At 44.5% G+C, this 27,844-nt stretch overlaps 7 protein-coding genes across 7 annotated transcripts; 3 read left to right on the forward strand and 4 right to left on the reverse strand.

Annotated features, from left to right (window-relative positions):
• Window positions 1-4,734: 4,734 nt before the first annotated feature.
• LOC121593293 (corepressor interacting with RBPJ 1) lies at window positions 4,735-6,288 on the forward strand. The gene is made up of 3 exons (XM_041915539.1): window positions 4,735-4,931; window positions 5,012-5,292; window positions 5,367-6,288. Exons 1-3 carry the CDS (start codon window positions 4,860-4,862, stop codon window positions 6,049-6,051), a joined length of 1,038 nt encoding a protein of 345 aa, XP_041771473.1. The 5' UTR covers window positions 4,735-4,859; the 3' UTR covers window positions 6,052-6,288.
• A 93-nt stretch (window positions 6,289-6,381) lies between these two features.
• LOC121593292 (COP9 signalosome complex subunit 1b) lies at window positions 6,382-8,650 on the reverse strand. Its single transcript, XM_041915538.1, has 3 exons — window positions 8,518-8,650; window positions 7,010-8,359; window positions 6,382-6,940 (listed from the first exon to the last, which is right to left on the reverse strand). The coding sequence occupies exons 1-3, from the start codon at window positions 8,539-8,541 to the stop codon at window positions 6,854-6,856; spliced, it is 1,461 nt and encodes a 486-aa protein (XP_041771472.1). The 5' UTR covers window positions 8,542-8,650; the 3' UTR covers window positions 6,382-6,853.
• Window positions 8,651-12,437: 3,787 nt separating this feature from the next.
• Window positions 12,438-13,982, reverse strand: LOC121592511 (rhythmically expressed gene 2 protein). The gene is made up of 3 exons (XM_041914009.1): window positions 13,673-13,982; window positions 13,458-13,540; window positions 12,438-13,061 (listed from the first exon to the last, which is right to left on the reverse strand). Exons 1-3 carry the CDS (start codon window positions 13,825-13,827, stop codon window positions 12,502-12,504), a joined length of 798 nt encoding a protein of 265 aa, XP_041769943.1. The 5' UTR covers window positions 13,828-13,982; the 3' UTR covers window positions 12,438-12,501.
• Window positions 13,983-15,344: 1,362 nt separating this feature from the next.
• Window positions 15,345-16,433, forward strand: LOC121592736. Its single transcript, XM_041914474.1, has 3 exons — window positions 15,345-15,750; window positions 15,845-16,105; window positions 16,177-16,433. The coding sequence occupies exons 1-3, from the start codon at window positions 15,444-15,446 to the stop codon at window positions 16,371-16,373; spliced, it is 765 nt and encodes a 254-aa protein (XP_041770408.1). The 5' UTR covers window positions 15,345-15,443; the 3' UTR covers window positions 16,374-16,433.
• A 449-nt stretch (window positions 16,434-16,882) lies between these two features.
• LOC121593837 (DNA replication licensing factor MCM4) lies at window positions 16,883-20,195 on the reverse strand. Its single transcript, XM_041916552.1, has 7 exons — window positions 19,996-20,195; window positions 19,375-19,925; window positions 19,202-19,300; window positions 18,155-19,134; window positions 17,716-18,082; window positions 17,197-17,649; window positions 16,883-17,126 (listed from the first exon to the last, which is right to left on the reverse strand). The coding sequence occupies exons 1-7, from the start codon at window positions 20,078-20,080 to the stop codon at window positions 17,031-17,033; spliced, it is 2,631 nt and encodes an 876-aa protein (XP_041772486.1). The 5' UTR covers window positions 20,081-20,195; the 3' UTR covers window positions 16,883-17,030.
• Window positions 20,196-20,551: 356 nt separating this feature from the next.
• LOC121592856 (origin recognition complex subunit 1) lies at window positions 20,552-23,843 on the forward strand. Its single transcript, XM_041914698.1, has 3 exons — window positions 20,552-20,738; window positions 20,818-21,003; window positions 21,077-23,843. Exons 1-3 carry the CDS (start codon window positions 20,626-20,628, stop codon window positions 23,403-23,405), a joined length of 2,628 nt encoding a protein of 875 aa, XP_041770632.1. The 5' UTR covers window positions 20,552-20,625; the 3' UTR covers window positions 23,406-23,843.
• On the reverse strand, window positions 23,683-27,821 carry LOC121592855 (GPI ethanolamine phosphate transferase 2). Its single transcript, XM_041914696.1, has 8 exons — window positions 27,534-27,821; window positions 27,059-27,458; window positions 26,796-26,984; window positions 25,796-26,138; window positions 24,731-25,718; window positions 24,337-24,658; window positions 24,101-24,273; window positions 23,683-24,038 (listed from the first exon to the last, which is right to left on the reverse strand). The coding sequence occupies exons 1-8, from the start codon at window positions 27,683-27,685 to the stop codon at window positions 23,804-23,806; spliced, it is 2,802 nt and encodes a 933-aa protein (XP_041770630.1). The 5' UTR covers window positions 27,686-27,821; the 3' UTR covers window positions 23,683-23,803.
• Between the last annotated feature and the right edge of the window lie 23 nt (window positions 27,822-27,844).

Genomic DNA, 27,844 nt, shown 5'->3' on the forward strand with positions numbered 1-27,844 from the left:
CAGTGACTTATTGATTTCCCCCCATAGCAGGATAGTCAGTCCTACGTATGGCGGCACGGTCTATTTGGGGCTTGAACCCATGACGGGCATGTTATTAAGTCGTACGAGTTGACGACTGTACCATGAGACCGGCTTAGCAGCTGCATTATAACGTGTAAAATGCCGATTTATGGAGTGTGGATGCAAAATACGAATTTTTAATGCTAAAAAAATGTGTATTAAACGAAAACAATTCATATATCATATCTAAATACCAGCAACATTCGTCGCATTTGACAACTGCCGTCGATCCTGGTTTTGTGCTTTTTTCTAAAGCCTCGATGCCTAATTGTTCTACATGACGACACCTCCTTTCTACCCACTTTGGTTCGATCTGTGTTCTGTTGGTATGTAAATCGTACCTACATAACTGAATTCATCGAACGCGTTCGAACTGGCTCATTTGTGTTCGATCTGTGTTCTGTTGGTATGGAAATTATACCTATACAATTCAATAAATCGAGCCCGTTCAAACGGATTAGTCATTGTTCGCGAATGAACTGAACTGAACTGAATTGCGCTCATCATGTTGATCCATATTTAAGTATTTTTTTTTAATAGAATCCTTAAGTGTGCATAAGGCATGGGGTACAATATATGCAGGAGACATTTTTGCTCGTATTAGTTTTTTACATGCTAGTTTTTGGTCGGTTTTGCGATGGATTGTGTTGACCAGACAGCCGAGTGTTTAATGTTTTTAAATGATTGGTTTCAACCGCAGAATGAGTACTTCTTTGGCTACAGTATGCGTCTATGGTGGGTAAATGAAAAAGATAACGAGCGTTCTTTGTGAATAAAAACCTCATGAAACAAAGAACGAAAGAATCGTCGTTCGCGTTCGGTTCTTTTTGGTGAGCGAACTAGTTCGTTCGCGTTCGGTGAAAAGAATCGTTTTGCCCATGCCTAATTATGATCATCAATAGAGTATTTTGGGAGCGATTGAAAGACGCTGTACACCGTTTTAAAATTGAACTAATACTAACTCCATTTATTCGCTATTCAGTGTAACCACGGTTGTTGTAGCCAATGGCTACCTGATTACAAGTAAGATATTGCTATAAGCAATCCACCACAGTATATTTATCTTTATCTTTATCTTTTAATTGTAAGGAGTAGGATTGGTATAACATCTATTTATAGCGTTGCAGTTGATTATCGTGCTATTTGCTTCCAATCGCGTGTCGTCACTTGCGAATCGCATGCTACTATCATGAAATGCCTGACAGTACAATCGAGTGGCACGCACACTGTGGTCGTCGCAGTAACGGGATGCAACGTTACTGCGACGATCCTATGTTAATTTTTTCCACCATTCAAACATCAATTTTCAAATTCAAACATTTGTCCAAGTTCAGTACCAAGCCGTTTGATTTGAGACGCTTAAAGACAGTTCGCACTTGCGTTAGGTGTTATTCCTCACTAGACGATGCAATGCATATATCATAAACAATCACCACCACAAAATCCAAATCACCGATGCATAAAACGCTGAAATGTCTGGTCCGCGTTGCATAATCCAAATTGCATCTTGGTAAATTCGAAGAGCCCGAACGAAGTGATTACAGCAGTCTTGGGAACGTCGCTTTCCTCGACCGGAACAAAATGATATGCTCGTATCAACTCTAGAGTGGTAAAACAATTCTTACCTAATAAATTGTTCAGAAAATCGTGGATATGTGGCACAGGGTAACGATCTGGCACAGTTATCCGGTTTAAACTCCTGTAATATCCGACAAAGCGCCATTGACCATTCTTTTTCGGTGCGCAATAAAGTGGACTTGCCCAACTGCTTTTGGAAGGGCGACAATCCCGAGCTCCATATTTCTTCTTATTCTTCTATTTGGCGTAACGTCCTACGCGGATATGCCAGCCTGTACAGGCTTTCGAGACTTAATTCATTACAACGCAAGCCGGATAGTCAATCCTTGCTACGGGGGAACGGTCCATTGTAGGCTTGAACCCTTGACGGGCATTTTATTGAGTAGTTCAAGTTGACGACTGTACAACAGGACCGCCCCGAGCTCCATCATGGTTTTGAATTCTATTCTAGCGGTTTGGAGTTTGTCTGGAAGCATTCTTCGTGGTTTGGAAGCGACTGGAGGTCCAGTGGTTTGAATGTGATGGGCTACATTAGGCCTTAACTCAGTGCGCATTGTCGGCGGGACGGTGATTTCTCGAAATTCGACAAGCAAGTCTCGAAAAGGATGATCTTTTGCAATAATTGTTACACCGTAAACTGAAGATTTCGTTAATCCACAAACAGTGTGTAATTTCGTACCACCATCAATAAGTCTTCTGTTTCCAAGGTCTACAAGAACACCAAAATGCACTATGAAATCGGCACCAATAATTGCAGAAGTAACATCGACTTGCAAAAAAATTCACTGAATTCCACTGAAACAAACTTGCTCCCATACGTTCGTATTTTCGTTCCGTTTGCTGCGTGGAGTAAAGACGGCGATGGTTCTCGAGTCTTCTCGATCTTGGATGCAGGTATTATCGATACATCCGATCCCATGTTCGATTAAGAATCGAATACCAGAAGATTTGTCAAAGATTTATAGACGGCGACTATTTCTTAATCCACCCACCTCTTTATTTTGACTGATGATACTGGCCGGTCTGGTGGTACAATCGTCAACTCATACGACTTAACAACATGCCCGTCATGGGTTGAAGCCCCGAATAGACCGTGCCCCCATACCAAAACCAAGGTCACTTCACTAGTGGATATAAGGCAGGCCTTGATCGACAACGGTTGTTGTGCCAGAAGAAGAAGAAGAAGATATTGGCCAGGGCTTCGACATCGCGTGGCTCGATTTCCATACTTCCGGTGATGCCAACAGATGTTGTTTTCATTGGTACGATTTCGAGTAGTGAAACGCAATCGACCGCGCTCAGATTCCCGTGCTTTCACTTGGCGTAGCTCTACTTTCACGGCAGCAACTTCTTCTGCTAGATTTTCCGTCGTATCTTTTTGCACAGAATCATGGATGATCGATGTTTGAGGAGCCATTTCTATCATTTTATTTGCCATCTCCGCCAGCTTCAAAAGATTTATATCGTGGATGCTAAGTATTGCACGTATATTAGCTGGAAGTTTTTGCAAAAATAGCCTTTTTAACAACGAGTCATTCACATTAAAACTTGCACCTAGTTCTTGCATCTTCGTTAAAAGAGTTCTTGCATCTTCGTAGGAAGGTCTCCAAAATCGTACGATACAAGTAGCTGATCCATTTTGGCTTGTTCCGTGAGCTCTTATCGAAAGATGAGGCGTTGCTTAACGGCTTCATACTTTCCTGTCAAAGGTGGCTGTTTTACATAATCAGCGATATGTCAAAGCACGGATTGTTCGAGTTTAGCGACAATATGATAAATTTTTGTTTCATCCTTACGAACGCCGACCAACAAAAACTGAATTTCAGCTTGTGAAAATCACAACGATGGATCGTTCTTTCAGAATTCCGGTAGTTTCTGATACGAAACGACTGCAGTAGCAGTGGAAGTTTCTTCGTTATAAACGTTTTCGGTAGACATGCTCGTTCACGAATTTTCGAATCAGGAGAACTACTAACAATCCGGAGATCACGTCGGCGTCACCAATGTGGAACCGAATTGAAAGATGATGTACACCGTTCTAAGAGTGAACTAAGACTAACCCGGCGCTCTAGCACCAATCGAACACGACATCGAACATGAAAAATGTATGGGATTTGACATGTTTGTCTTGTTTGTTTGTTTGTGTCTGACAGTGCACGTCCATATGATTATATGGGTTTGTTCGAGACGGATGTCGTGTTCGATTGGTGCCAGAGCGCAGCCTAACTCTATTTATTCGCTATTCAGTGTAACGAAGGTTGCTGTAACCAATGGCTACCTGATTACAACTAAGATATTGATATAAGCAATCCACCACAGTATCTTTATGCCGTATCGTTTTCAACCTCCAGAATAATTTATGAGGTGTAATAACTGAGAAAACCAACTGAGCTTGGTTATGCAAGAACCAAGTTTCTTTACAATTTCTTTACTGTCAGGTACCATGGAATAAAACTGACACTGATCTACACGGTCGTTGCTCGATAACACAAAAAATCAATTACGATCATCAGAGATCATCATATATGAGATTTTGAATTGTATGAACATGTTATTAAATGTAACATACTTGAAACATAAAGGAATATAGACTCCAATACTGTTTCCTGACAAATCGGTTCCGGATTCGGAATCGACTCCAGATTCGGAGTTGATTTTGGAAACGACTCCGGAATTGGCTCCGAAGTAAACTCTGGAATCGGTTCTATAATCGGCTCCAGAATCGGAATCGATTCGAGAATCGTAATTGGCTCCGGAATTAAAACCCAACACGGAATCGGAATCGGGTAGGTCCCATTCCGACATCCCACCTCTACAACCAACCCTCTAAATTTTAGATGTGTCTGGATATCTGCAATAAATACTTTAGCGACATCTAGTGCGCAATATGTTTGTACTAAAATAATAATTATAAACATTCTTCTTTTTATGTAACAAAAGAAAAAATAAATCAATAGTGCAAGGATTTAAATCTTTTTTCTTCAATAAAAGTTTTCCACATTGCTGTGGTTTGTAATAATTTGCAATTAATAAAACGCTGTACACATTTATATCACCTCGGGGAACGTTTGTCCTTTGGATTTTCCACAGTGTCAATGCCTGCTGTCAAAGTGAAACACATAAAATCCATTCTAAACAAAACAAAACAAGAGCTATCTCCCAAAATTTATCAATTTTCTTATTTTTTCTTTACCTAAAAGATCCAAAAGTAATCCGCGAAAATGGGGAAAGGTTTTAACAATTACATGTGCAAAAAGTTTTTCCATCCCGCCTCACGGGACAATCTCAAACGGGTAAGCATCTGGTGGTGCGCTGAGTGAAAATAGAAATGTAAGGCCAATCTTTGTTTTTTTTCCACTGCGACATTTTCTAGGTATGGATGGCGGAGCAGCAAGCTGACGCGTACAAGAAAAAACAGGAAGAGCTCCGGAACCAGTATGAAAAGGAGCAGGAATTGCACGACAACAAGGCTATGCTCAGCCGCGACAGTAAGGACAAACTGAGCGTCAACTTTATGTACGAGCTCCCCCCGGGCATGAAGAAGGAGCGCGAGCAGGAATCAAACGAATCCGAGTACAAGTTTGAATGGCAGCGCAAGTACAATGCACCACGTGAAAGCTACTGCAAGGGAGACACGGAGATTCGTGACCAGCCGTAAGTAGTATTTGCTGCGTTTCCCCTCTACACTGACCAACACAACTGATCCCATTGTTTTCCCTGCGGAACAGGTTCGGCATACAAGTGCGCAATGTTCGCTGCATAAAGTGCCACAAATGGGGACACATCAATACCGATAAGGAATGCACCATGTACTCCCTCTCGATGAGTGAAGCGAAAAAAATCCATTCCGAAGCTGAAGCCAATCAGGTTCTGTCGAAGGGTGAGCTGGAGCAGCAGTTGCGAGACGATGGTCTTGCAATGAAGCGCAGCGCACAGGAGCTGGTAACGTCACACAAGCTCGTCGCAGACCCGGAAGTAGAGCAAGCCGAACCGGAGACAGAGTTCATACGCTCGCTGACGAAGAAGCAGAAGAAGAAACTGTTGAAAAAGTTGGAAAAAATCGAGCGGCGGCAGCGATCGTCCAAAAAGAAAGGTAAAAAACGTTCCAGCTCTAGCAGCTCCAGCAGTAGCTCCGATGACAGCAGTTCATCCACTTCTGATTCCGAGCCGGACACTCGTGCTTCGAAAAAGAAGAGCAAAAAATCGGCCAACCATCGTCCGGATGTGCGAAATGGTGATGGTGGCGATCGGCGGGAGCGTGAAAGGGGTCACGATAGACGAGAAAACCGTCGACACCGTAGCCGATCGCGTTCACCACACGCTGCAGGACCTTCACGCAGCCATGATACGTCCAAGCACAGCAAGCGCCGAGATCGTTCCGCTAGCCCACGGCGTGAGCGCAGTAGGCGTTAGAGATGCAATCGAACGTCTCAGAGACAACTCTCTTCATATCAGCAGTCTGCTAAGAATAACAAGAAAAAAACAAACCCATCCACGGGGACCGTACGATACGAAGACCTGCAGGAAGCGTTGTAACCCACTCACCGACTCTTACCCAAAATACGGAATGGATTAGATTTAATTTTGTTTATTGGAAAATTTTAAACTTCGCTCAACATATCGTATAAATAGAGCCACTCCCACAAGCAATTAAAATGTGTTTACTGCTTTCTTCCGAAACGGTGTCCCTGATGTGGTACCAGCTGCAATCGCTCTATGTGTGCTCTCTGTTCTTTCTCTCTCTCTCTCTCTCTCTCTCTCTCTCTCTCTCTCTCTCTCTCTGTCTCTATCTCCTCCTTGCTCTTCGATATCCCGTCGACGGTGGATAGCTTAAGGTAGTTAGCACGAACACGGGCTACTAGGACTGCATCGGTAAAGCGCGCGCTAAATTCATCTTATTCCATTGAGTTGAGTTATTAATGCGACAAAAAAAATTGACGACAGCAAAACACATCGATATCGCATTGCTCCTTCATTACCTCACCTCTAGCCCAAAAGTAATTCATTTGTTATCATTTCATTCGCACTTGTTACGTTTGAAGGTTTCTGACTGACGCAGTTGCTTAGAAGCGGTCACGGTTTGCAAATAGCGTAGCTCAGTAAACTTCCTCTGCCGGGCAGCGCACTATAATCGTCTGACCGGCGCGTGGCGTGCTGTTTATTATTTAGATTTTCTCTTGAAGCGAATGAAAAAATCTTCCTCGGCCAGATTCAATCAATTGCGCGCCAGGGTACCGCTCGATGATCCGCTCGCTGGGACACAGATTTCCGTACCATGATTGCTGCTTTCTCTCGGCTGATTCTGAAAGAGCAAAATTCGGTTCTTTACAATGTCATTCTCGCTACAGCACACAACGAAGATAGAACAAACCTTAACGTGAATATGACGTCGCAGGATTGCCGCCCGTAGGATGAACATTCGCGTACGCCGCTGAAACTCCTTTCCCACGTTGATGGCCTTCTCGAACGTGGCGCTTCGGTGGTCGGCATCCTTCGCGTACAGAATTTTGTTGTGCGAATCGATGCGTGCCTGTATCTGGCCCTCCAGTATCAACTGCATCAGCTCGTTTTCTAGCGCCGCAACCGATCGGTTGAACGCGGTAGCCATCTTGCGCATGTCGGCGGACATGTACGGGCTAAAGTACTGCACCAGTGCGCGGTTGCGGATCTGCGTGTAGAGCGCGTTGACGTGCGGCGCGATGTACATGTCGAGCAGCAGATTGTCCTTGATTTCGTCCAGCAGCTTCAGGCACGAATCGTACTTGGACTCGTAGAACTTGAAGATGATATCGCGCAACTGCGGTTCCAGCTCGAGGAACAGCTTGAACGAGCTGCTCGCAATCACCTGCTTCAGCTCCTGCCGGTCGAACGTGGCCAGTGCGCACAGACCCCCGTACATTGCCACATTGTTCGTCGAGATCATCTCGGGAAACTCGCAGTGGTCAAAGTTTGCCTGCAGGAAGTGTTTGGCCGCCGACTTGTACTTACGGGTCGCCAGCTCGGCCAACCCGGCGGCACACTTGAGCCGTGTAATCACAACCTGGTTCGGATCCTTGTCCTTGGACGTTTCCGCGATCTCGGCCGTACCCTCCGCCTTCGAGACGTAGCTGAGCACGTGTGACCAGTTCTGCAGGTAGATCGACACTTTGATCACGTTCAGGCACATGTTCACCACGTGCTTACCGCTGGTACAGTAGTCGCGGGCCCGCGAGTAACACTTGAGCGCGTTCGACAGATCGCCGCAGTTCAGATAGTGATCACCCAGATCGTCGTGTCCCCTCCGGATGCTTTCCTTGATCGAGTTGGCCTTGTAGTTCTTCAGATCGCAGTCCAGCTTCTCCAGCTTCAGGGCAGACTTTTTGCTCTTCGACTCAACCCAGGTCGCATCGAAAGAGGGTATCTCTTGTGAGCCGGTCGACTGGGAGGCAACGTCGGGCAGAAACAGCGTGCTGACATTGTCCGCCAGCTTCTTGTGCAGATGCTGGTACAGCGTTACGTTGTAGGTGGTCGTCACATAGTTTATGGCCATCCGGAGCGCTTCGAGGCGCAGCGTCGGGCAGTGGTCCGCAACGTAGATTAGCCGGTGCAGCTTTGCCAGCCCGGTGTACTGGTTGGCAAGTTGTTCCAGATCGATCGACGGGTTTTCCACTATGTACATGTCCTCCTCGTTGTTTTCGTTGTCTTCCGGCTGTACATCCACCTGCATCGGCTCGACTGCATTCTGCAAAAATAAAAGAACCATAATCATAACAGTGTCAACCGTGTACGATGTTTATCATAGTGAGAATCTTCTTCAGCCCAAAGCGAAACCCCCACAATGGCGAGTGTAAACACTTTCCGGCTGTGGAATGCACTAATGTTTCTAGACGAAGATTGTACCGAAAAACATCCGGGCAGAGGCATTTTGCACGATGAACTTGAACAATAAGTTTTAGCAGAAAATATTGTATCCTTTGCGTACACTACAATTCCTTTTCTATTGGCTTTTGTTCATCGGTGTGTGTGACAGTATTTTTTCTCTACATTGAGACCAGAGTGACCAGAAATACCGATTTATCTGTATTCCTACCGATTTTTATATGCCTACCGATTCACAGATGACCACCCTAAAACTACCGATTTTCCATTTATCCTACCGAAAATCATAGATATTTGATTTTTCAGTCGTTTAAGCTTAATCTGTGGCCAAGAATTCAAAATTTTATCCGTTAAAATTTAATGTTCATAATATAGTGGAGCGCCGATTATCCGGGCTCTTCGGGACTCGCCTTCGCACGGATATTCGAAAAACACGGATAAGGAGTCAAAGTTTTATTTTATCACAACCTAGCCTTTTATTTTTTGGTAAAACCTAGCCAGTTTTTATAAAATTCATGTTTTTTCGATGTTAATATTGGAAATGTGCCATGTATAATAGCGTGTTTTGTTAAGAAAATGTGCTCTGATAATCGGTTTTTTTTTTTTCAAATATCCTCTTCAGCAAGCAATGTAATCTTTGTATTGAACTGTCATTTTTCAACAGCACGGATAAACGGACAGCCGGATAAAAGGTACCCGAATAAACGATGCTCCACTGTAATTAGAAAATGTCAATTGTGTGGATTCCGAGAATTCCCAAATAGCCAGAATTGCTTAAGCAGCTCATTTTGGCACGCTAAAGATCGCTGCTCTAATTCGCCTTTTGCAGTAGATAAACAGCATCAAAGTTCTATGTGGGTCTTTCAAACAGCGCCTAAGCAGCTTCCTTATGCCACGATGCCAGGGATTATTTTTCTTTGTGTTTTACTTTCAAGCAACCCAAGTGCCACAAATCCACTAAACGACCACTAAACGGCTTCTAAACGACTCAAGTTCTCTACCTAAACGGAATATAGAAAGACTTCGTTTAGCAGACGCCAAACGACTCATGCATTCTAAAAATAGCAAAAAGCTGGTGGCGCTATCTGTTGGTGGGATACCCCAACCAGTTGAGCTTCATCGCTTGGAGGAGAGCTTTCTCATTTCCTCTGTACTGTTGTATGGTTTCGCATTGAAGTTATGCATCGCTAGAACTAGAACGGCGATACGATTGTTTAAATACTAAACTCCAACGGAAACCACCAGCACTGAAGCAAGTGAGATTTGAGCAATGGTCATTGGTGTTGATACCCACGTATCTAACCACACGACCATTTATATAGATTTTTGCTCAGGAAGTTAGAAGGCTATATAGGTCATAATAAAATGCAACTTGTCGAAACACATTGCAAGAAAAGGATAGCAATATAATGATGAGTTTTAATACGCCATCTATTGATCAAACCAATGAAGCTGTGGAGCTTTCATTTTTTTTCTATGGATATTCAATTTTCCAGTCGTTTAAGCTTAATCTGTGGCGCTTGGGAAGCGTCATCGATGCTCGTACTTATAGCTTATAGCTAGGCGAATAGCCAGCTCGTACTTTATAGCTGATTTAGGGCTGTTTAACGAAAAATCGTTCCGATGTCGTACTTTGTGGCTGATTAAGAGATAGACGGTACTTTGCGGAACTATGGAGCTTTTTAACAGGCACATGGTACTATTTGGAACTTTGCGGCTGATTAGCACTATGTGTAGGGTTCATGGTAGAACTTGAAGGCTTGTTAAGAAAGCGTACCGAACTTGGTGGAACTTTATAGCTTTTTTATCCATGACATCGGTACAAGGTGGCTCTTGTCAAAGTGTCAAAGACTGACGCCGGCAATAATCTCATTGCTGCTGCACAAGTTAGATTCGTTAATTGAAGGATGAATATTGAGTGAAGTGATTGTGAATTATCAGTAAATTGTGTAAAATTTTGTGTTTTTCATCAATACAAAAGATTTAAAAATATACACATGTGTTTAAACGAAACAAATCTTGTTGTTTATTTCATCAATGACGCTTGCTTGAAAATAAGACACAAAGAAAAATAATCCCTGGCATCGTGGCATAAGGAAGCTGCTTAGGCGCTGTTTGAAAGACCCACATAGAACTTTGATGCTGTTTATCTACTGCAAAAGGCGAATTAGAGCAGCGATCTTTAGCGTGCCAAAATGAGCTGCTTAAGCAATTCTGGCTATTTGGGCGATACCAGCATACCGCTGCGAGAAAACTAAACTGAGGGAACGGTCAGAACCTCGCTGCATGCGGCAAGAAATAATTTTTCTCAATTTTCCAGCTTTTCAAGGTATAGTTATGATATTTGGTTATTTCTTTATAAAGATAATCATTATTTGATATGATTTTAGACATTTGACCTCTGAAATGAAATCGCATGCGGCAATGCGGCAATATCAAATGATTTTGATTTTGCCGCATCGCCGCATGCGGCAGATTCGTAAGTTCTGTCATTAACGTCAAATCCCATACAAAAGCTTGCGGCAAAATCGCATGCGGCGAGATTCTGACCGTTCCCTGAGCGCGCAGACTGAAAGTGAACGCACACATTCACACATGTGTAATTGTGTGAGTGCAGAAACTGTGTAGAAACCCAAACACGCTCGCGCCTCTGCGTAATTCCACGTATTTCCAGCCGTCTCTCCCTGCTTCTACATTCCCCTCGCCTGAAAGTCGCACACTTTTTTATTCTCTTTGCTTGTAGGGTAAAAAGAAATTGACGTTAAGATAATTGATTAAATTTAAATGATTGCGTTCTCAACAGTGCTCCTGCCGAAATCTACCAATATAATCTGGCCACACTGGCCCGCAGGTCAAGGCGAGCCTTTTGGTGGCCATCGTCGCAAAACCGTCGCAAAACGTCAAAACCGACGTCACAAGCACACAAGCCAAATTCTTCAAATAGGTGGGATTTCCCACCCCCCCCCCCCCCCCCCCCCCCGGGGGCGTAATCCCGCTTAACACTTCGTTCGCTTTCACTTCTTTTAACTCAGTTAAGTTTCGAGTTTTAACCTAAGGCCGAAAATACATGGACCGGAATTTCGCGGCCGCGGAATTCCGCTTGCTGAAAAATGTATGGATATGACAGTTCGGGAAAGTTGCCATTGACACTTTTTATATGGGTTTGACAGCAGGCGGAATTCCGCGGCCGCGAAATTCCGGTCCGTGTATGTTTGGCCTAACGAAAACCGATTAACCGATAAAATTTTGATGCGCTTACCGAAAACCACCAAAATATTCTGGCCACACTGATTGAGGCACCATGTTGACATGGTCTCAAGGTGCTTATAGGAAATATGCTTGTGCGTGCAGAAACCAACTGCCATAAACAGCGGTCGATCCTCATGAGATGGTGACTGAAATGCAAAAAAAAAAACGAAATATTTCATAACGTTCTGGCTCAGCAATTTTGTGTATTTTTATGCTTGCATGTGGATTAGTGGCGGGAACTCGGAATCGAACCTACCCGATTCCGATTTTATGTTCGGAAGCGATTCCGGAGCCAATTCTGTTGCTGAAATCAATTCCGAAATCGGCGTCGACTCCAAAATCGGAATCGACCTGGGAATCGTAATTTGTTTCGGTAACGGAATCAGAATTGACTCCAGGATGGGAATTAGCTTTGGAGAGAGAATTATTTCTTGAATTCAAATAAGATGTTTCAGTTGCGATATCTGTCCGGAAATCTCCATGAGAATAGATCGTTTACTATTACATTTGTATTCTTTGCGGCTATAAATACGCAGCATCATTGGATCCCAACGTCTTATGGAGATGCCGAAACCGGCTTAGATTTCGAAGTCAATTCCGATTTCGGAGCCGATTTCGAATCATAGTTTGATAAATTATTGAACCTGCTGAATAGAGGCTCGGCCAATAAAACAAAATGGAGCAAAAACGAATTAAATTGAAAAACAATTTTATTCATAAAGTGTAACATTTTCACTCACACACAGCTAATATCATTTACCATCTCATGTAATCATTCGATATCTTCTTGTGAATATCAAACAGACTAGAAAACACATGGTTGTCCTCGACCAGCTGGCCGTATTTTCGTGTCAACTCTTCCGCCGACTTTTCGTGCACCAGCAGACTGTACCATCCAGCATTTCGTGCGCCAAAGTAATCGGTCGCCGGTGTCGCCCCAATATGTAAACATTGGTGTGGTTTAAGATCCTTAATCTCGGCTGCCTTCATCGCACGGTCAAATATTTCCGGAGCCGGTTTCATATAGCCCACATCATACGAGTTCAGCACAAAGTCGAAATAGTGGTTGATTTTCATGTTCCGCAACAATACGTCTAGCCGGGGGTCAAAGTTTGAGATCACTCCTAGCTTGAACGGTGGTTCTTTCTGTCCACTGGACTCCACATGCCGCTGAAGCTTCAGGTAATTCAGAAAGTCCACCGAACCATAGCAATGTTGCCAAAAGACGCTCGTTTTGAAGTACTCCATGAAATGTTCGGTCATCTGTTCAATCTTCTCTGGCGGCGTGTTGTGTGTACCATTTTCATTAAAAATGCCTAAAATTTAAACGTAATATATATGATTAATATTATGTAAAAAAATACACAAAATAAAATCAATATCATAGAGCTGTAAAACCACTGTAAAATAAATCATTGACCCTATCAGATCGCACAATCACAACCACGCATGTCCCTATCGGCCATTAGATTCAATGGCACTAAAGCACCGCTTGATAACGATTCACAGGGTGGCGGCAACCACACACTGGGCCATGTGCTTCTATCCATCGATCCGACACTGACCCACTCTCGTTCGAAAGAATACAACCGTCATTTTCAAGATCGCTACAAACTACTCCTTCTCCGTTAAGTTTGCCAGCTCACTCCTGCATAATATGCTAGGTCGTATGTCCTGAGAATTACGTAATTTATGCTAATCCATCGACTTACCGTCTATCATCATCTGCCACCATTGTTTGTAGGTAATTTTCGTCTTCAGTCCAAAGTTCGGATGGAGCCGATTCATTTTGTGCCTATCGATCGGATAACGGGGAAAGAGAATTGAAAAGACGGGAGAATCCTCGTTATCGCACCCGGACCGATATCGCGTTGGGCGAGCACCCTACCCAACATGACCCGTGGTGCCCCCACCATCTAAAACTCACCAGCTCTGGACGTAATTTGAGACTAGTTGGTTGTTGTTGTTGCTTATACCGAACATTGCACCAATTTCACCATACTTCTTGCCTGGGCTAGAGCGGAACTGTAGCAGCGTATTATGTACATCGAACGTAATCAAACGGAATCGGGACAAACTCATCGTGCGAAATCTAAGGTTTAAAACTTGCGCAAACCAGGGACGAGCTACTTGCGTATCACGAAGTGTGCGGTTCAACAGTCGCAAGCGTAATAACAACCGCGCAACCTGCCGGCTGATTTGGCCAGTTAGTTCTTCGTGTCCCGAGATAGATGGGCAGATGCATCCAATCCGAACACGGCCAAGCCTTTTCGTTGTGTTTGCCCGGCGAACATCAGTGTGTGCGTGACACAGCTTATCTCATTGATAAGGCGAGCAATGTTTTGGTTACTGATTTATTTTTCGTGTGTTGTCGGGATGGATTCTGTGTTACGAGCTGTACAAATATTCTTACTAAAAGTTTACTACGTACAACCGGTTTCTTCGCACTGTTACGCCGTATAGAAGATATGATATTTTTCCTATGTTACAGGGGAATGCAATTAACTTTACGAATGAAAGGTGCATACGCATTTAAACGTCCGTGATATATGGTTGCTTACGCGTCTTCCGTGTAACTTGCTTATCTACTTAATCGTATCACTATACGCATCTTAGAGTGTCCCTAAGAAAAGGGCAAATGCCGCTTATTGTTGACATAGCTGTTTATAGGCAAACAGAAACAAATACAGCCATCATACATAGCACGTATCTTTGAACCGGCGCATTATGTCATTCAACTTGTTTTGTATACATCTATCTCGTCATTTTTACATCGATATCAACAGCATTTGCGTAGCTCTTGCTCTTCTTTAAGCATCATTTGCTCTTCTTTAAGCATCCAACAACCGAAACGGTTAAGATGATAACAAGTTATCGCATTTTACATATTGTCTATTATGAAATAACTTTTCGGTATTATTATTTTATTTTATTTTTTTCACGAATTGTAAATCTTTGCAGTGTTTTGTAAAATAGCCTTGATTGTGTTTAATACGTTGCAGCAATTTTATTTGAAAATGTTCAATAAAAGGAGCATTTTAGGTCCGTGTCTATTACAACATGTTGCGGCAACATTTCTGGATATTTCTATTTTCTTCAAAAACCATGCACGTATTTGGTCACAAAAACATTTCAAATTAACTTGGAGTTTTTTTATCCGTTTTGGTACGTAAACAAGTTTGAAATTGTTCCTGCAGCAAATAAACATGAAACAAATCGATTTCTTTCTCTTGCAACAAAAATGTTCCCGCATCATGAATTTGACAGTAGATCCCGTAAACAGTAGATCGTAAATTTGGCAACAAATGTTCCCGCAATTTAAGCTACTAAAAGATTCTGATAAAACAATAAAAACAGATCCGTTACAGATGTACCTTCTGATGCTAAACAAATACACAGTAATTTACATAGGTTTGTAATCGATTAAATTAATGTTAATCAATCATACATGTAAAAAATGACTGATGTCCTTTAACGGATATTTTTCGAATTTATCATGAATACTTTCTGTAAATGGAAACTTTTCAAAGCATACCATAATGTTTATGATATAAAAAAGTCATCCAGTCATGACCTATCTGTTCGCTACTGTGCAATGTTTGTTATTGTTTATACTGTCGGCGCACGTTCCATCCTTTCCTAAATTCACGTTGTTTTCGATCTCTTACCAACGCCTGTACTGCTATTTGGTGTTAACTATGGCCAACGCTATAAGAAGATCCATACCGAAGTTTAATCGAGCGTTAGTATTACCTACATTCCGATCATTTCATGATGAGTTTTCGTCGAAAATTCCCCTAGAAGATATCCGCAAGCAGACGAAGGGCAAAGAGCAGCACGTCCCAAGCGCTCGCTCAATTGCTGCTAAATATCAGGTGTTTCGAGATACCGACGCACCGGTTATTCTAGACGTGGACGAGGAACGACAGATTCACGAAGCGGGTTTACAACAGCCGGAAAAGATTCACGATTTGCCAGACATGTACAGTGGTATAAATTTATCCAGTAAGTCAGCGGCACCCACGGGGCTGGTTGGATGGTGACAGTCACACTCAGGGCTCTAACTCTTTGTTGCATAATTATTTGTTCCTCATTGCAGGAGGCAAAACAGGAGTGTACGAGATAGAAGATTTGGTAACGGTACTGCGACTGAACAGTGCTATAAATATTTTTGTATGCACGGTTCCAAAGGACATTAAGTACGTAGATTACATGTGCATCGTCACGGGTCGCAGTGTAAGACACATGCGAGGAATGGCCGAGTTTGTGCGGAAGGTGTTCAAAATGAAACGACATCCCAGCGATATCATACCAAAGATTGAAGGCGAATCTAGCAGCGACTGGATGGCGCTGGATCTAGGTAATGTGGAATATGCTGTCGAAACGTTTTATAGCTATACTCACTAGAGTTCCATTGTACCATGCTTGTAGGAAACATTGCTCTGCACATTTTCTCCACCAAGGCGAGAGAACAATACGATTTGGAGTCGCTTTGGAGCGTTGGGTCCGAGTTTGACCGAGAGTACAATAAACCGAGCGAAGAATTGGTTCAGCTGTTCGAAAAACACACCATCTATTTGGACGATTTGAAACCGCTCAAAAAAGAAGGTGAAAGTGGAAAGGTGTAATAGTTATTTAAAATAAAATTTGTTGTAGCATACAAATAGGCAAAACAAATTTGCCACATTCGTACAGCGTTTTGAGTACTCAGTTAAACATTTTAGCGCGGGGCAATCGGATTATCTGATGATGGAACTGTCGTCGGCTTCAGTAAAGATCGTGCCCTGATTCGATTATCATTTAACCCGTCCAACCGCAGCAAGAAAAGAAAGAAATAAAGGTTCGGTGATGTAAATAACACTCGTCATCCTGTTCTAGAGGCCGGTCACGACCGCTTAATAAGAAAAATTAATTAAGCCTGGTTTATCTTCATGTTCATGCGTACACGTTGTGGGAAAATACGATGCATATCTGCACATTCTGATTCTACAAAGGACAGAACCAATGCGAAATGTGTAGTGAGTCTCCATAAGTAAAGCTCTGGCATGATTGATTTACTTCATGTGATTTGAAAAGGATGATAATGTGTATTATCAATTAATCCTAATATTTACTAGGACAAAACATCAATGAAAATTATTAGAAATTGTTTATTATTATGAAGTAAATGAAAAATATTACCTTAGGATTATGCCAAAAATTATTCATTTCAAGGTACGAGGGTTCGATATGTTCATAAAAAAAACACACACACGATGATAGTGTAAGCCTACGAGAATAGAAAATTAACAAACGCGAATCGTGTTGTTGCCAACGATAACGATCACTCCTTCGTCCTGCAATTCCTTCAGAGCGTCTTCAAACATTTCTTTCGTAATGAGCTGCAAAAGCAAAAAATACAACAATATCAAACTTAGATCTCCATTATTGTGCAATGCTAGTCTAACTTACCACTTGTGAACCGTCCTTGATTTCGCCAAACAGTTTCTGATATGGAATGGTGGAGATTTTACCCTTTGCTTTAAGATTTGCCTTGATTGACTTCACTACTTCCGCGCGCTTTTTGCGAGCCTCACTGGACAAGCCCGTGGTAAGGATACCGACATCAATCTTGCCGGACAGTGGATCAGTCGCCGATTGTTTCAGCGCCTCTCGATGAAGTCGCCAGGCTTCCTCGACGTCCTGCACATCTACCGTTTCGCTGAGGCGCACCTTAGCGTGAGCCTCCGACAGACGGATCAAACTTTCCAGCTGCCGAGGGTAGGCCGAAATTTGCCCTCTACCTGCGCCCACCTTTCGCATGTCGACGTACACTTGAATGAGCCGCAGCTGGGCTTCCTCAGACAGCACTGGATTGATGTGTTCCTTGGCATATGCAATGTAGTCACGCAGCACACTCATGTCCTGAAAAGCGGAGAAACAATTACTATAATGGAATGGCACATGGCAGGGAGTCGAATGGTAACTTACCACTAGCGTATCTTCGTCCTCTTCGCGCGTTGCATAGTACATGGAAACCAAGTGAGCCGCGAGCCGCCGATCAAACACCTCGTCCTGAGGGTCCAAGATTAGGAAAATCAAGTCGAAGCGGGACATCAGCGTGTGCGGTAGCTGCACGTTTTCAATGATCGTCTTGTTCTTGTTCCATTGAGATTCGGAAGGATTGGCTGCAGCCAGAATCGATGTGCGAGCGTTCAACTGGCAGATAATCCCCACCTTTGCAATGCTTAACGTTTGCTGTTCCATCACCTCATGCAACACGCTTCTGGTCGAATCGTTCATCTTGTCGAACTCATCGATACAGCACACGCCATTGTCTGCCAGCACCAAAGCACCACTATTTCGAAGGAAGAAAAAAACACATTATTTGTGAAATTCGGAGCACACCTTAGCGCAAATGTGTACGTACGTTTGCAGCACCAGCTGTCGCGTCTCGGCGTCCTTCGTAACGTAGGCCGTCAAACCGACCGCCGAAGAGCCACGGCCGGATGTGTACTGGGTGCGTGGTACCAAGTTGTACACGTACTGAAGCAGCTGCGATTTGGACGTTCCAGGATCACCGCACATCAGAATGTGTATTTCGGCACGGAAGTTCTGCCGCCCAGAGGTGGCCTGCTTTTTCTTCGACCCGCCAAACATCTGCAACAAGATGCCCTTCTTGATGTCCGTGTTCTCGTAGATGGACGGAGCGATACAGCGCACCAACCGATCGTACACATCCGGTTTCTCCGCAATCTTCTTCAGCAGCTCAATCCGCTCCGGTGGGAACATGTGGTCCTTACCCTCCTCCTCCTCGTACAGCCGCTTCTCGTCCACCTTGCGGAAGTGCAGCACATCGATGTGCGTGCGGTAGACCGATTTCATTGCCGATTGACGAGGGTTCTCCTGTATCGGCATCGCCTTGTAGATACCGGTCACCGTAACACGGTCACCCGGCTGCACTTTGTCCACCAAATCTTCGTGCGCCATCAGCAGCACGTTGTGGGGCGTTTGCCCAGCTGCCATATCGTCCGGCGATTCCTGCAGCTTAATTAGCTGACGATCAGCGAACTGCGAGCGATTGTGGATGAGCTGGAAGCAATGGTTCGTGTTGCAGTGCGAACAAAGCGTTGGCTCTGCAATGCGGCCCCGCTCCAGCTCCACCACGACGGAGAAGCTGCAAATCGAGCACTTGAAGAACGCACAGCGCATTTCGGGCACGATGTTCGACGTACGGATCACCATGCCGCTGATCGTGATGATTTGATCAATATCCTCTGGGTTGAGTGCACGCATATTGCGTGTCTTGTCCGCATTGAACGGACGTACTTGAATCTGATGCTCAAGTATAGCTGCCGGGTATCGCTCGAAGAACATCTCGTTCACCGCCATATCCAGCGCAGGGATCACCTGAACGGAACAGAAACCAATTGGTTAGCTTTCGCGGTTTAACAACGCCAATCCTTCTTAAACTTACGTCTTGCGGATAACATATCAGCTGACGGTACAATGTCTCGTCAAATGTTTTCAAATGCGAACAGTTGAAGTTCAAGTACGGTTCCTCCAATGTGTGGATCTGTACAAATCAAACGATAAAAATACAATCAATACACTGAAGTTGTATGTATAGCTCCCTTGCGTTTCTTTTACCTCTTCCAGCTTCTGCATGTACAGTGGCTCATTGAGATTGATGCCTTCCGTCAATTCATCCTGTGCCGCATTCGGGTCGATGTAGCGCAAGATGAATTGCTTAAACTTGCTCATGCATTCCGTCACAACGACATTCGTGCCCCACACAACCAAACGGGGACCGGAGCTAGGAATGTCACCAGCCGAAGCTTGGCTCTCTTCTTGTATCGGATCGAGATGTGCATCCGAGCTGCCCACATTCACTTGGCGCGGAAGCTTATCCACCCGCAAATCCGGTCGCTGGCGCATTGGTGTACCGCGAACACCGGATCTGGGCGTACGAATCGATCCCATCGAGCTGGGTGTTCCATAGTTCAGCGGCGAGCTGATGTCAATCTGGCTCATACCAGCAGCACGGCCGTAGGGACTGGTCGCCTGCACCACCGGCTGATCGACCGCGGGCGAGGTGGGCACCGTTACTTGATCGGAGCTTTCGATCGCCACACTCGCCCCGTTGGTCGGCATGCTGCTTCCAATGCGCATTGGCGTTTCCGTTTCACTGTTGGAAGTGCCTGTAAAATAGAAAAAAGTTTCAGGGTGATGCGTCGTCGTACTTAGGGTCAATTCATTCGCGCATCTTACTCTGCTTCATTGGAGTTCTTTGAGAATTTTCCTGGGAACTATCTCCTCCCCGACGGCTACGGGTTGATCTTGCAGGGCTAGACATTTTAGTGCGTTATGAAATTAGACAGACAGCAACTAACAGCACGAACAAAGCAGAGAATGAGTTAGAAAATCGGACCAGCTAGCAATCAATACCACACACAGTACAACAAGCGAGGCAAATCTCTTGATAAACAGAAAAAGCGCGCGCTTTGCGACAGTTGACAAGAAAGTAATAATACGCAACATTTTATCAAGCAAATATCAAGGTTCACAAAGGAGTACAGAATGGAAAATGAATTTATGTTGTTTTATTGCAGATTTAATCCGTCTTCTACACATAAAACAGTAAATCATCGAATAAATGTTGTATTTTTCTCTCAGTTTTATAATTCCTCATCCCTCATAAAGCTATTATTGTTGTGAAAAAATAAAATAAATCTCTACTCATCTTTGCTTGTGCAGACCTTATGTCCGAAACGGTTCAACCGTTGAACCGTTTGTGAACCATTTCATTTCATAAACATCACTTTGTTCGCGCCAAATAGCAGTGTGTTGTGTTGTTCTTTCGGTGCTGTGGCCAATTTGTTGTAAAAGTTGTTTAAAAAGATGAAAAGCAAATCGTATAATAATAATAAGTTTAGCTCCCCGATTACATGGGTAGGCAAGCAGTACCAACCGGATGTGAATTGTGTGAAAAATCGCTTTGCCGCGTTCTACTCGTAAGTCGCACAGCCTCTTCATAGGGTTGGCAGACATAGCAAATGATGTATTAATTACTTTGTACCTTTCGTTGCGAAGGAAATGTATTTTCGGCGCCCTCACGCTAGAGGTGGGTAATTACGTACTCGTCTCTGACATGGATGCGGCGGAACCGGACTCGATCGATGGTTGTGATGTGGCACGCATCGTCCACATGTACGAGGTGTTGAATTCGGACTGCACCAATATGGACCCATGCCGAGCGATTGTGGAATGGTATTCCAGGTAAATGTCATTGGCACACTAGTTTGAACGTTTGAAAATAATTTATTTTGCTCTTGTTATTCTCATCAATCAGACCATCAGCTTTACCAAAATTGATAACGGGCGACGAGAACTATACGTTCGATGCTCGTGAAGTAATTGCCGATTCTCGCTTCAGTCCCGACATATCGATTGAAACCATTTTCAACCTTTGCTGGGTGGAGCACGTGTCACTGCAGACGAATTTGGCAGAGATACAAGCGCTGAAATCTTCCTCGCGTGGTCCATCGTTTTTCGCTCGCTACAAGCTAGAAAAAGCATCCGGAAGAAAATGGTCCCTAAATGCGTTGGTTCCGATGGTCGATGCGACAACGCCACGAAAGAGAAGATCGATGTACGATCGGTCGAACGAACCGATCATAGAAACGCCTAAAACACCCAAACTGAAGCTGACGCGCACCAAGTCGTTGGAAAATATGGTTTCGCTCAGCCCGAACCAGAAAAGCAAATTAATCGAAGATCGTTGGGCCGTTAAGCTGATTGATGTGAAGCAAAACATCGATGAAATTACGGACATTCTCAGCGAGATAGAGATAAGCGATAGCGAAAACAGGAGACCGACTGCAAACCAGGAGAAGTTGCAGAAAGTCCGTAGAAGCTCAATGAATTTAAGGCTACACCCAAAGCCAAGCGCTTACGCGTCCAATAGCGGCACCGATGACGAATGTTTGAACTACTCAATCGTCAGGGACGGTGCAACAACGAGCGAGCGGCAGATAAAGATAAAACTGAGACTTTCGGAGAATCAAAAAAATACAGAATCACCCAAATCGTTGCGCAAAAGAGTCACATCTTCTTCTGTTCCGCCAGAGCACGTTTCACCTCCCAAGTGCCGTAAATCGTTGCTACCTGCGGATGTTGAAAGCGTAAGCACTCCGTCGGGACGATCCCATAGGAAAAGCATTCTAAAAACACCCAGCACCCACGCATCGCAAGTTGGCACTCCAAAGCGAAACATTCAGCTTTCTAACATAATCGAGGAATGTTCCAACGGGCGCCGCGTGTCCCGCCTGCTAGAGCTGTCGCCCAAAAAACTAGAACCTCTACCGATAGAAGAACCTAAAACGCCAAAGCGAAACAGTCGTATGTCCTCTGTTGGTGCCACACTTCCTTCAAGTGCCAGCAAAGGGACGCCAAAAAGTGCGAACAAAATGAAGCTCATCCGTGACGGCACCATTAAACCTAACATTCATTCCCGCGACGCTCCAGTACAGGACGGTGCAAACGAACTGGCTGTTGCGCGTGAACGGCTGCACGTGTCGGCCACACCGAGCAGTCTGCCGTGTCGCGAGAAAGAGTACGAAGAGATTTACAACTTTTTGGAGGGCAAGATTTTCGACGGCTGCGGAGGCTGCATGTATATATCGGGAGTGCCGGGCACGGGCAAGACTGCCACCACAACGGCCGTTTTACGGGCGCTCAAACATCTGTCCGAAGAGGAGGACATACCCAAGTTCGAGTTTGTCGACATCAATGGTATGAGATTGACCGAGCCACGCCAGGCCTATGTGCACATCTATCGGCAGCTGACCGGGAAGACACTAGCCTGGGAGCAAGCGTACAATTTGCTGAACAAACGGTTCACCACGAAAGCACCGCGGCGCATCACTACGGTGCTGCTGGTGGACGAGCTGGACATTCTTTGCAATAAGCGGCAGGATGTCGTGTACAACTTACTGAACTGGCCCACCATGCCAACGGCTCAGCTGATCGTTGTCACCATTGCCAACACGATGGATCTGCCCGAGCGTTTGCTGATGGGCAAAATTTCTTCTCGACTCGGGCTGACACGTTTGACGTTCCAGCCGTACAACTTCCGCCAGCTGCAGGAGATCGTAATGGCCCGCTTGGTAGGGATGAGCGCTTTCAACAGCGATGCGGTGCAACTGGTGGCGCGTAAAGTGGCAGCCGTTTCTGGCGATGCCCGTCGTGCACTGGACATTTGTCGCAGGGCCACCGAATTGGCCGACGATCAGGCAAGAAAATCGAACGAGTCGGTTACGGTGTCCATGCTACACGTGCAGCAAGCTCTGACGGAAATGATCACCAGCGCGAAGGTGAAAACCATCCGCAGCTGTTCCCGGTTGGAGCAACTGTTTCTGCAAGCCGTTACAGCGGAGGTCACCCGTACCGGTATCGAGGAATGCAATTTTCTGGGCGTTTATTCGCAGTTCGAATCGCTGGCCGCATTTTCGGGTATTATCGTGCCCAATCCAGGCCGGGCTATGGCGATTTGTGCGCGTCTGGCGGCATCCCGCCTGCTCATATGCGAATGCGGTAAAAGTGATATTTATCAGAAAATTTTACTCAACATCAGCACGGACGATGTACATTTTGCCCTGCAGGCTAGCAAATTGCTTTAAAAACAGCTGTTCTGGAAACACACTTGACGATAATTTTAGCATAGTAACTAATAAGATCTATTAAAAAAGACTGTACTACCATCTAAACGAAAATGGAAAATTATATTCTTGACATGATAATCGAAAGAAAATCGTTGCAATCGTCGCAGATTATTTTCGCAGAACATTTAATTCATTTAATTCATCTTTTGCAACTATGATGCCCTTCTGGAAAGTCAATACTCTCAAATTGTTATCGAATTAAGTTCTTTCCGCCAGCAAGATTGACAATGATGCATAAATTGTTAGGCCTGTTACTTTATTAAATTATCACACACTTGAAATGGAACGCAAATTGTACACAAATCGAAGGAATGCAACCATACACCGTCTAATTTTATTGCAAATTTACCTTAATTTCACACACTGGCACACGATTTCTTTGGCAGCAGTAGCCAGACTAGCATTACCTGAATCAATACCAACCACACGGTAAAGTACTCATAGATGATCTTTGGCGAGAAGACGGTCCACGCGAAAATGTGGTCGCGCAATACCGTAGCGACTGTTATGAAAAAGCTCCCCGGTACGGTAATAAGTACGTTAGTAAGTGTAAGCATTCTTTCCCTTACGTTAGTCACCACCGGTAGATGCCTGCGAAAAAGAGGTAACAAAGTTTAATAATCAATTTTGAATGGCCTTTAAACTGTCCATACTTCACATCTCGTTCGTTGTCGGAGAAAATGTGATGAAGCAATAGGAGGAAACTTAAAATAGGTCCACTAAAGGTATGTAGAGTAAGGAACAACCCCACACGCAGCATGTCAAAATTGTTCAGTCCCACATAACCGGCGTTGAGATCGATGGATGCCAAACTGTTGGAGTTACCCTACAAACGTATTGACGTATAAAGATTAATAATATTTCTCTTGAGCGTCTCAGAAAAGCTTACCTGATAGAAATAAAACGTTTTCCCTAACCAATAATGAGTGATTACTTTGAGCAATATGCTACAGTGCTTGTCATCCGCAATGCGGTCTATACGTTCAGCGAGAAATCTGCTCGTAGCCAGCAGTGCGCCAACGAGCAATACATTGTGCGGTTTGTGCAGTAGTGCGGACAACAGCGCAACGATGATAATACAGTTGTTGTACAGCTCTCCCGTGCGTCTTTGCGAAGTACGTCCCATAATTGCCCGATACATCATTGGTAAAAATCCGATAAAGAATATTTCTACCAAATTAATCCAAAAAATGGTCAAACAAATTGCTGAGCTGAAATGGGAGTGCAAACACCAATTCAATAAATGCTGTGTCTTTTGGGTGTTTTCTTCTGGATATAATTACTTGGATGCGCTTAACCCGAAGATGCTCACGGTGCCAGACGCAGCACGGTAGTAGTAGATAAGCATGGAAGCCGTCAGCGATAGTACAGTTGTGAGCAGTCCGGCCATGTAGCAGATTTGATACACCAAATAGCACAACCCGACCAGCATGGTCAGACTAAGCCACACTTTATGTTCCTCCTTTGATAGCCAATCGCCCACGTCGGGTAAGTGTTGCCACTTGTCGCCCGTTTGATTGAAGCGTCGTATAGCAACGTGAATGCACAAGAAAGCGATCGAACCGGCACAGAAAATGCTCCGTTCCTCTTTGCACACTTCCACCAGCGATGCATCGGATTTCGGGTGTCGACTGAGTGTGCCGATCGTGCTGTTCATTACGCTTACCTCTTTTAAGGTAAGCAGTATCATTATGCTGCTGGTAAGGTAGTACCAAGTTTGATGCTCTTCCTCCACGAACGAGCTACTGCCCAGCGAAATACAATGAAAGCTTGTACCGAACCAAATGAAAAGCGAAAGCAACGAAGCACTCTTGAGCAGTGTCCATAGCGATGCCGGCATGATCTTGAGCAAATGCGAAAGTATTGCCCATAGCGTAAAGTAGACCACCGACAGGGAGACTAATACGGCATGGAAGCAATTGGACGGTTCCGCTGAGGATTCCTTCTCGAACGATAAAAGCTTCAGTAGAAGAAAGCTTAAAAGCATACAGTTGATGCTGGGAAAGAGTTTCGGTTGCAGGGTTAAAACGCTCGCATTTGCATCTTGCAAAAGCTGCAAAACTGCAATTGCAGCACAAAACAAAGCCATAACCATGCCGATCACGATAAACAGAATGTCATATCGTATGTAGCTTGAAATCAGCAGCTGCGTTAGCTTTTTCGACACGGATGTGTACAGCAAAACGGTTCGTTTGTAGGCGGAAATATCGGCTGCATCTTTCATAAACTTCTGATGTAGCTGTTTCGCTTCTTCAAAGGAACTATGCCACTCTAAAGGGGAATGGATAAGAAAATGTTAGTCGCATCTTCACAAAATACTGCCGACAAACCTATCTCTTCCGACTTACCGCTTTTTGTAAATTTATCATGTAAAATTGATTCCACTTTCGTGACCAGTCTTTGAGTGTTGTAATACAGTGCGTGCAGCATTTCCCTTCGATGAAGCATCTGCAGTGCGGGATCAATGACCGATCCAATCGATGCATAGGGTATGGCAACGCCCATCAAGATGGACATGGTGGGAGCTAAATCGATTTGCAGGAATGTTTCTTCACTTTTCGCACATTGATCGCTCACAATGACGACAGGTACGATCGTTTCGGGATGTGACGAGCCACCATGGCCACCCGAATCTCGCATACCATGATCACCCGTTATGACTAGCAATGGTTTGGTGTAATACTTCTGTTTCTGTAACGATGAATAGTACATGATCATTGACTAGATTAGTGAAGTGCTCTTTGGAGCGCACCCACGACTCCGATTCGACTCTGGCTATTGTTAGTCCGATTCCGATTCCGCCCGGAGTTGGAGTCGTCCAAAGTCACGGGGAGTCACCTGGAGTCGTTCGGACTCGGAGTCGTCCGAAGTCATTCGGAGTCTTTCGGAATTGCCCGGAGTCGTTCGGAGTCGTTAGGAATCGTTCGATGTCGTCGGAGTCGTCCGGAGTCGGACGGAGTCGATCGGAATCGGAGTCATTCGGAGTCAAAAGGAGCCGTGCCGTTTAACAGACCTTTGTTTCAATGGCCGACTCCGGCCGACCCCGGAAAATTTCGACTACAACTGATTTCGGACGACTTCGAACGACTCTTGACGACTTTGACTCCGAATGACTCCGGACAACTCCAAACGACTCCGAACGAGTCTAAACGACTCCGGACAGATCTGGGATATTCTGGACGATTCCAAACGACTCCGGATAATGCAGGATGTTGGAAGGTAGGACCTTCCGGAGTCGATTCCGAATCGGAATCGGATCAAAGTCGACTCCGGATTTTCGCCTACTTTCCCACTTTCACTAGACTAGATTCCCTTCGATTGTATTTCTACCAAATTGTCATAACATACCCATTTGTCCATGGTTTGATAGATAGTTTTTATAACTTTATCCATTTCCTTCAGCTTGCCCGGTACTTTGTCACTGAACGGGCCCTCCACGTGTCCGATGTGGTCCAGCCCAAGATAATGCAGAATCATTAACTTCCAATCGTACATCTCTAGCTCCAACTTAAGAAACTTTGTTATGTTTCGGTCGCCCTAGAATAGAACATCAATTACAGTCACGATCGCCCACGCCCATTTCCAATCCACCAATGTAAAACCCGAGTTACCTTGTAAAAGTCATTCACGTAGAGTGAGTCGGAGTTCTCGCCCTGGCGATGAAACGTTTCTGGAAACATGTTAGTCCAGGTATTGTCACCGTAAAACACTGTTTTCTGCTGCCGTTGTTTCATTTGATAGAGGAACGTGTCCAGCTTCATTTCGGGACTGCCCAGGTTCAGAATCACGTCCAGAAAGCTGGGTATCGCACCAGATGTCATAGCTTTTATTCGCGGCATTGTTACCGTCGGTGGATGTACCTGTAAACGGTACAAACAAGCCTTCCCATCACCCAGCAGCTGGTTGAGGAACTGGAAGTTTTCCTCCTGCAGCACAAAATCCATTCGTAGGGCGTCTATCACCATCAACACGGCTCTCGATATTTTTGGCTTATAGTCAACGCCGCTAAAGCTGAAATAAAAAAACAAAAAAATGAATAGACGATTAAACAACCCGAATCCAAAAAGCGGTGGCAATAATTCTTACCTGGCATTGCCGACGCCTTGAGGTAGCTCATCTAGGTTGGCTTTGGTGGAAGGCGAAAATGATAGAGGAAAGAACCCGTAGCAAAACAAACTGAAGGAAAACAAAAACACCACAAACGTGTACACCGCAATGTGATCTTGTCGCGCGTTCATAGCGCAAATGAGCTTGCAGGCAGTTTAAAAAACTCTCACTTTCATTTTAAGCTACCGGCAATGTATTTTTCTCCGCTGATGCCCGTTTCTTCGTCTAGCTAGATAAACAATGCAATTTTGCGATGGTCTGTCAAGGGTTATTGTTGACGCAAGGAGGAA

The sequence above is a fragment of the Anopheles merus genome, chromosome 2L (assembly GCF_017562075.2).
Source record: "Anopheles merus strain MAF chromosome 2L, AmerM5.1, whole genome shotgun sequence".
Lineage (NCBI taxonomy): Eukaryota > Metazoa > Arthropoda > Insecta > Diptera > Culicidae > Anopheles > Anopheles merus.

What these genes read in the sequence shown, in the direction of transcription:
- LOC121593293 (XM_041915539.1), top strand. Translation starts at nt 4,860, where the DNA reads ATGGGGAAAGGTTTTAACAATTACATGTGCAAAAAGTTTTTCCATCCC. An exon ending in CACGGGACAATCTCAAACGG is followed by an intron (nt 4,932 to 5,011) that starts GTAAGCATCTGG and finishes GACATTTTCTAG; the next exon opens with GTATGGATGGCGGAGCAGCA. An exon ending in ACGGAGATTCGTGACCAGCC is followed by an intron (nt 5,293 to 5,366) that starts GTAAGTAGTATT and finishes CCTGCGGAACAG; the next exon opens with GTTCGGCATACAAGTGCGCA.
- LOC121593292 (XM_041915538.1), bottom strand. Translation starts at nt 8,541, where the DNA reads ATGCCTCTGCCCGGATGTTTTTCG. An exon ending in CTCTGCCCGGATGTTTTTCG is followed by an intron (nt 8,360 to 8,517) that starts GTACAATCTTCG and finishes TTATTTTTGCAG; the next exon opens with AATGCAGTCGAGCCGATGCA. An exon ending in GACGTCATATTCACGTTAAG is followed by an intron (nt 6,941 to 7,009) that starts GTTTGTTCTATC and finishes TTGCTCTTTCAG; the next exon opens with AATCAGCCGAGAGAAAGCAG.
- LOC121592511 (XM_041914009.1), bottom strand. Translation starts at nt 13,827, where the DNA reads ATGAGTTTGTCCCGATTCCGTTTGATTACGTTCGATGTACATAATACG. An exon ending in TCAAATTACGTCCAGAGCTG is followed by an intron (nt 13,541 to 13,672) that starts GTGAGTTTTAGA and finishes TCCGATCGATAG; the next exon opens with GCACAAAATGAATCGGCTCC. An exon ending in GTGGCAGATGATGATAGACG is followed by an intron (nt 13,062 to 13,457) that starts GTAAGTCGATGG and finishes TTTAAATTTTAG; the next exon opens with GCATTTTTAATGAAAATGGT.
- LOC121592736 (XM_041914474.1), top strand. Translation starts at nt 15,444, where the DNA reads ATGGCCAACGCTATAAGAAGATCCATACCGAAGTTTAATCGAGCGTTA. An exon ending in CAGTGGTATAAATTTATCCA is followed by an intron (nt 15,751 to 15,844) that starts GTAAGTCAGCGG and finishes TCCTCATTGCAG; the next exon opens with GAGGCAAAACAGGAGTGTAC. An exon ending in CTGGATGGCGCTGGATCTAG is followed by an intron (nt 16,106 to 16,176) that starts GTAATGTGGAAT and finishes CCATGCTTGTAG; the next exon opens with GAAACATTGCTCTGCACATT.
- LOC121593837 (XM_041916552.1), bottom strand. Translation starts at nt 20,080, where the DNA reads ATGTCTAGCCCTGCAAGATCAACCCGTAGCCGTCGGGGAGGAGATAGT. An exon ending in AAGAACTCCAATGAAGCAGA is followed by an intron (nt 19,926 to 19,995) that starts GTAAGATGCGCG and finishes TCTATTTTACAG; the next exon opens with GCACTTCCAACAGTGAAACG. An exon ending in AGGACGAAGATACGCTAGTG is followed by an intron (nt 17,650 to 17,715) that starts GTAAGTTACCAT and finishes TCCGCTTTTCAG; the next exon opens with GACATGAGTGTGCTGCGTGA.
- LOC121592856 (XM_041914698.1), top strand. Translation starts at nt 20,626, where the DNA reads ATGAAAAGCAAATCGTATAATAATAATAAGTTTAGCTCCCCGATTACA. An exon ending in CGCTTTGCCGCGTTCTACTC is followed by an intron (nt 20,739 to 20,817) that starts GTAAGTCGCACA and finishes TTCGTTGCGAAG; the next exon opens with GAAATGTATTTTCGGCGCCC. An exon ending in ATTGTGGAATGGTATTCCAG is followed by an intron (nt 21,004 to 21,076) that starts GTAAATGTCATT and finishes CTCATCAATCAG; the next exon opens with ACCATCAGCTTTACCAAAAT.
- LOC121592855 (XM_041914696.1), bottom strand. Translation starts at nt 27,685, where the DNA reads ATGAACGCGCGACAAGATCACATTGCGGTGTACACGTTTGTGGTGTTT. An exon ending in TGATAAATTTACAAAAAGCG is followed by an intron (nt 25,719 to 25,795) that starts GTAAGTCGGAAG and finishes ATTCCCCTTTAG; the next exon opens with AGTGGCATAGTTCCTTTGAA. An exon ending in TTCGGGTTAAGCGCATCCAA is followed by an intron (nt 24,659 to 24,730) that starts GTAATTATATCC and finishes CTCCCATTTCAG; the next exon opens with CTCAGCAATTTGTTTGACCA.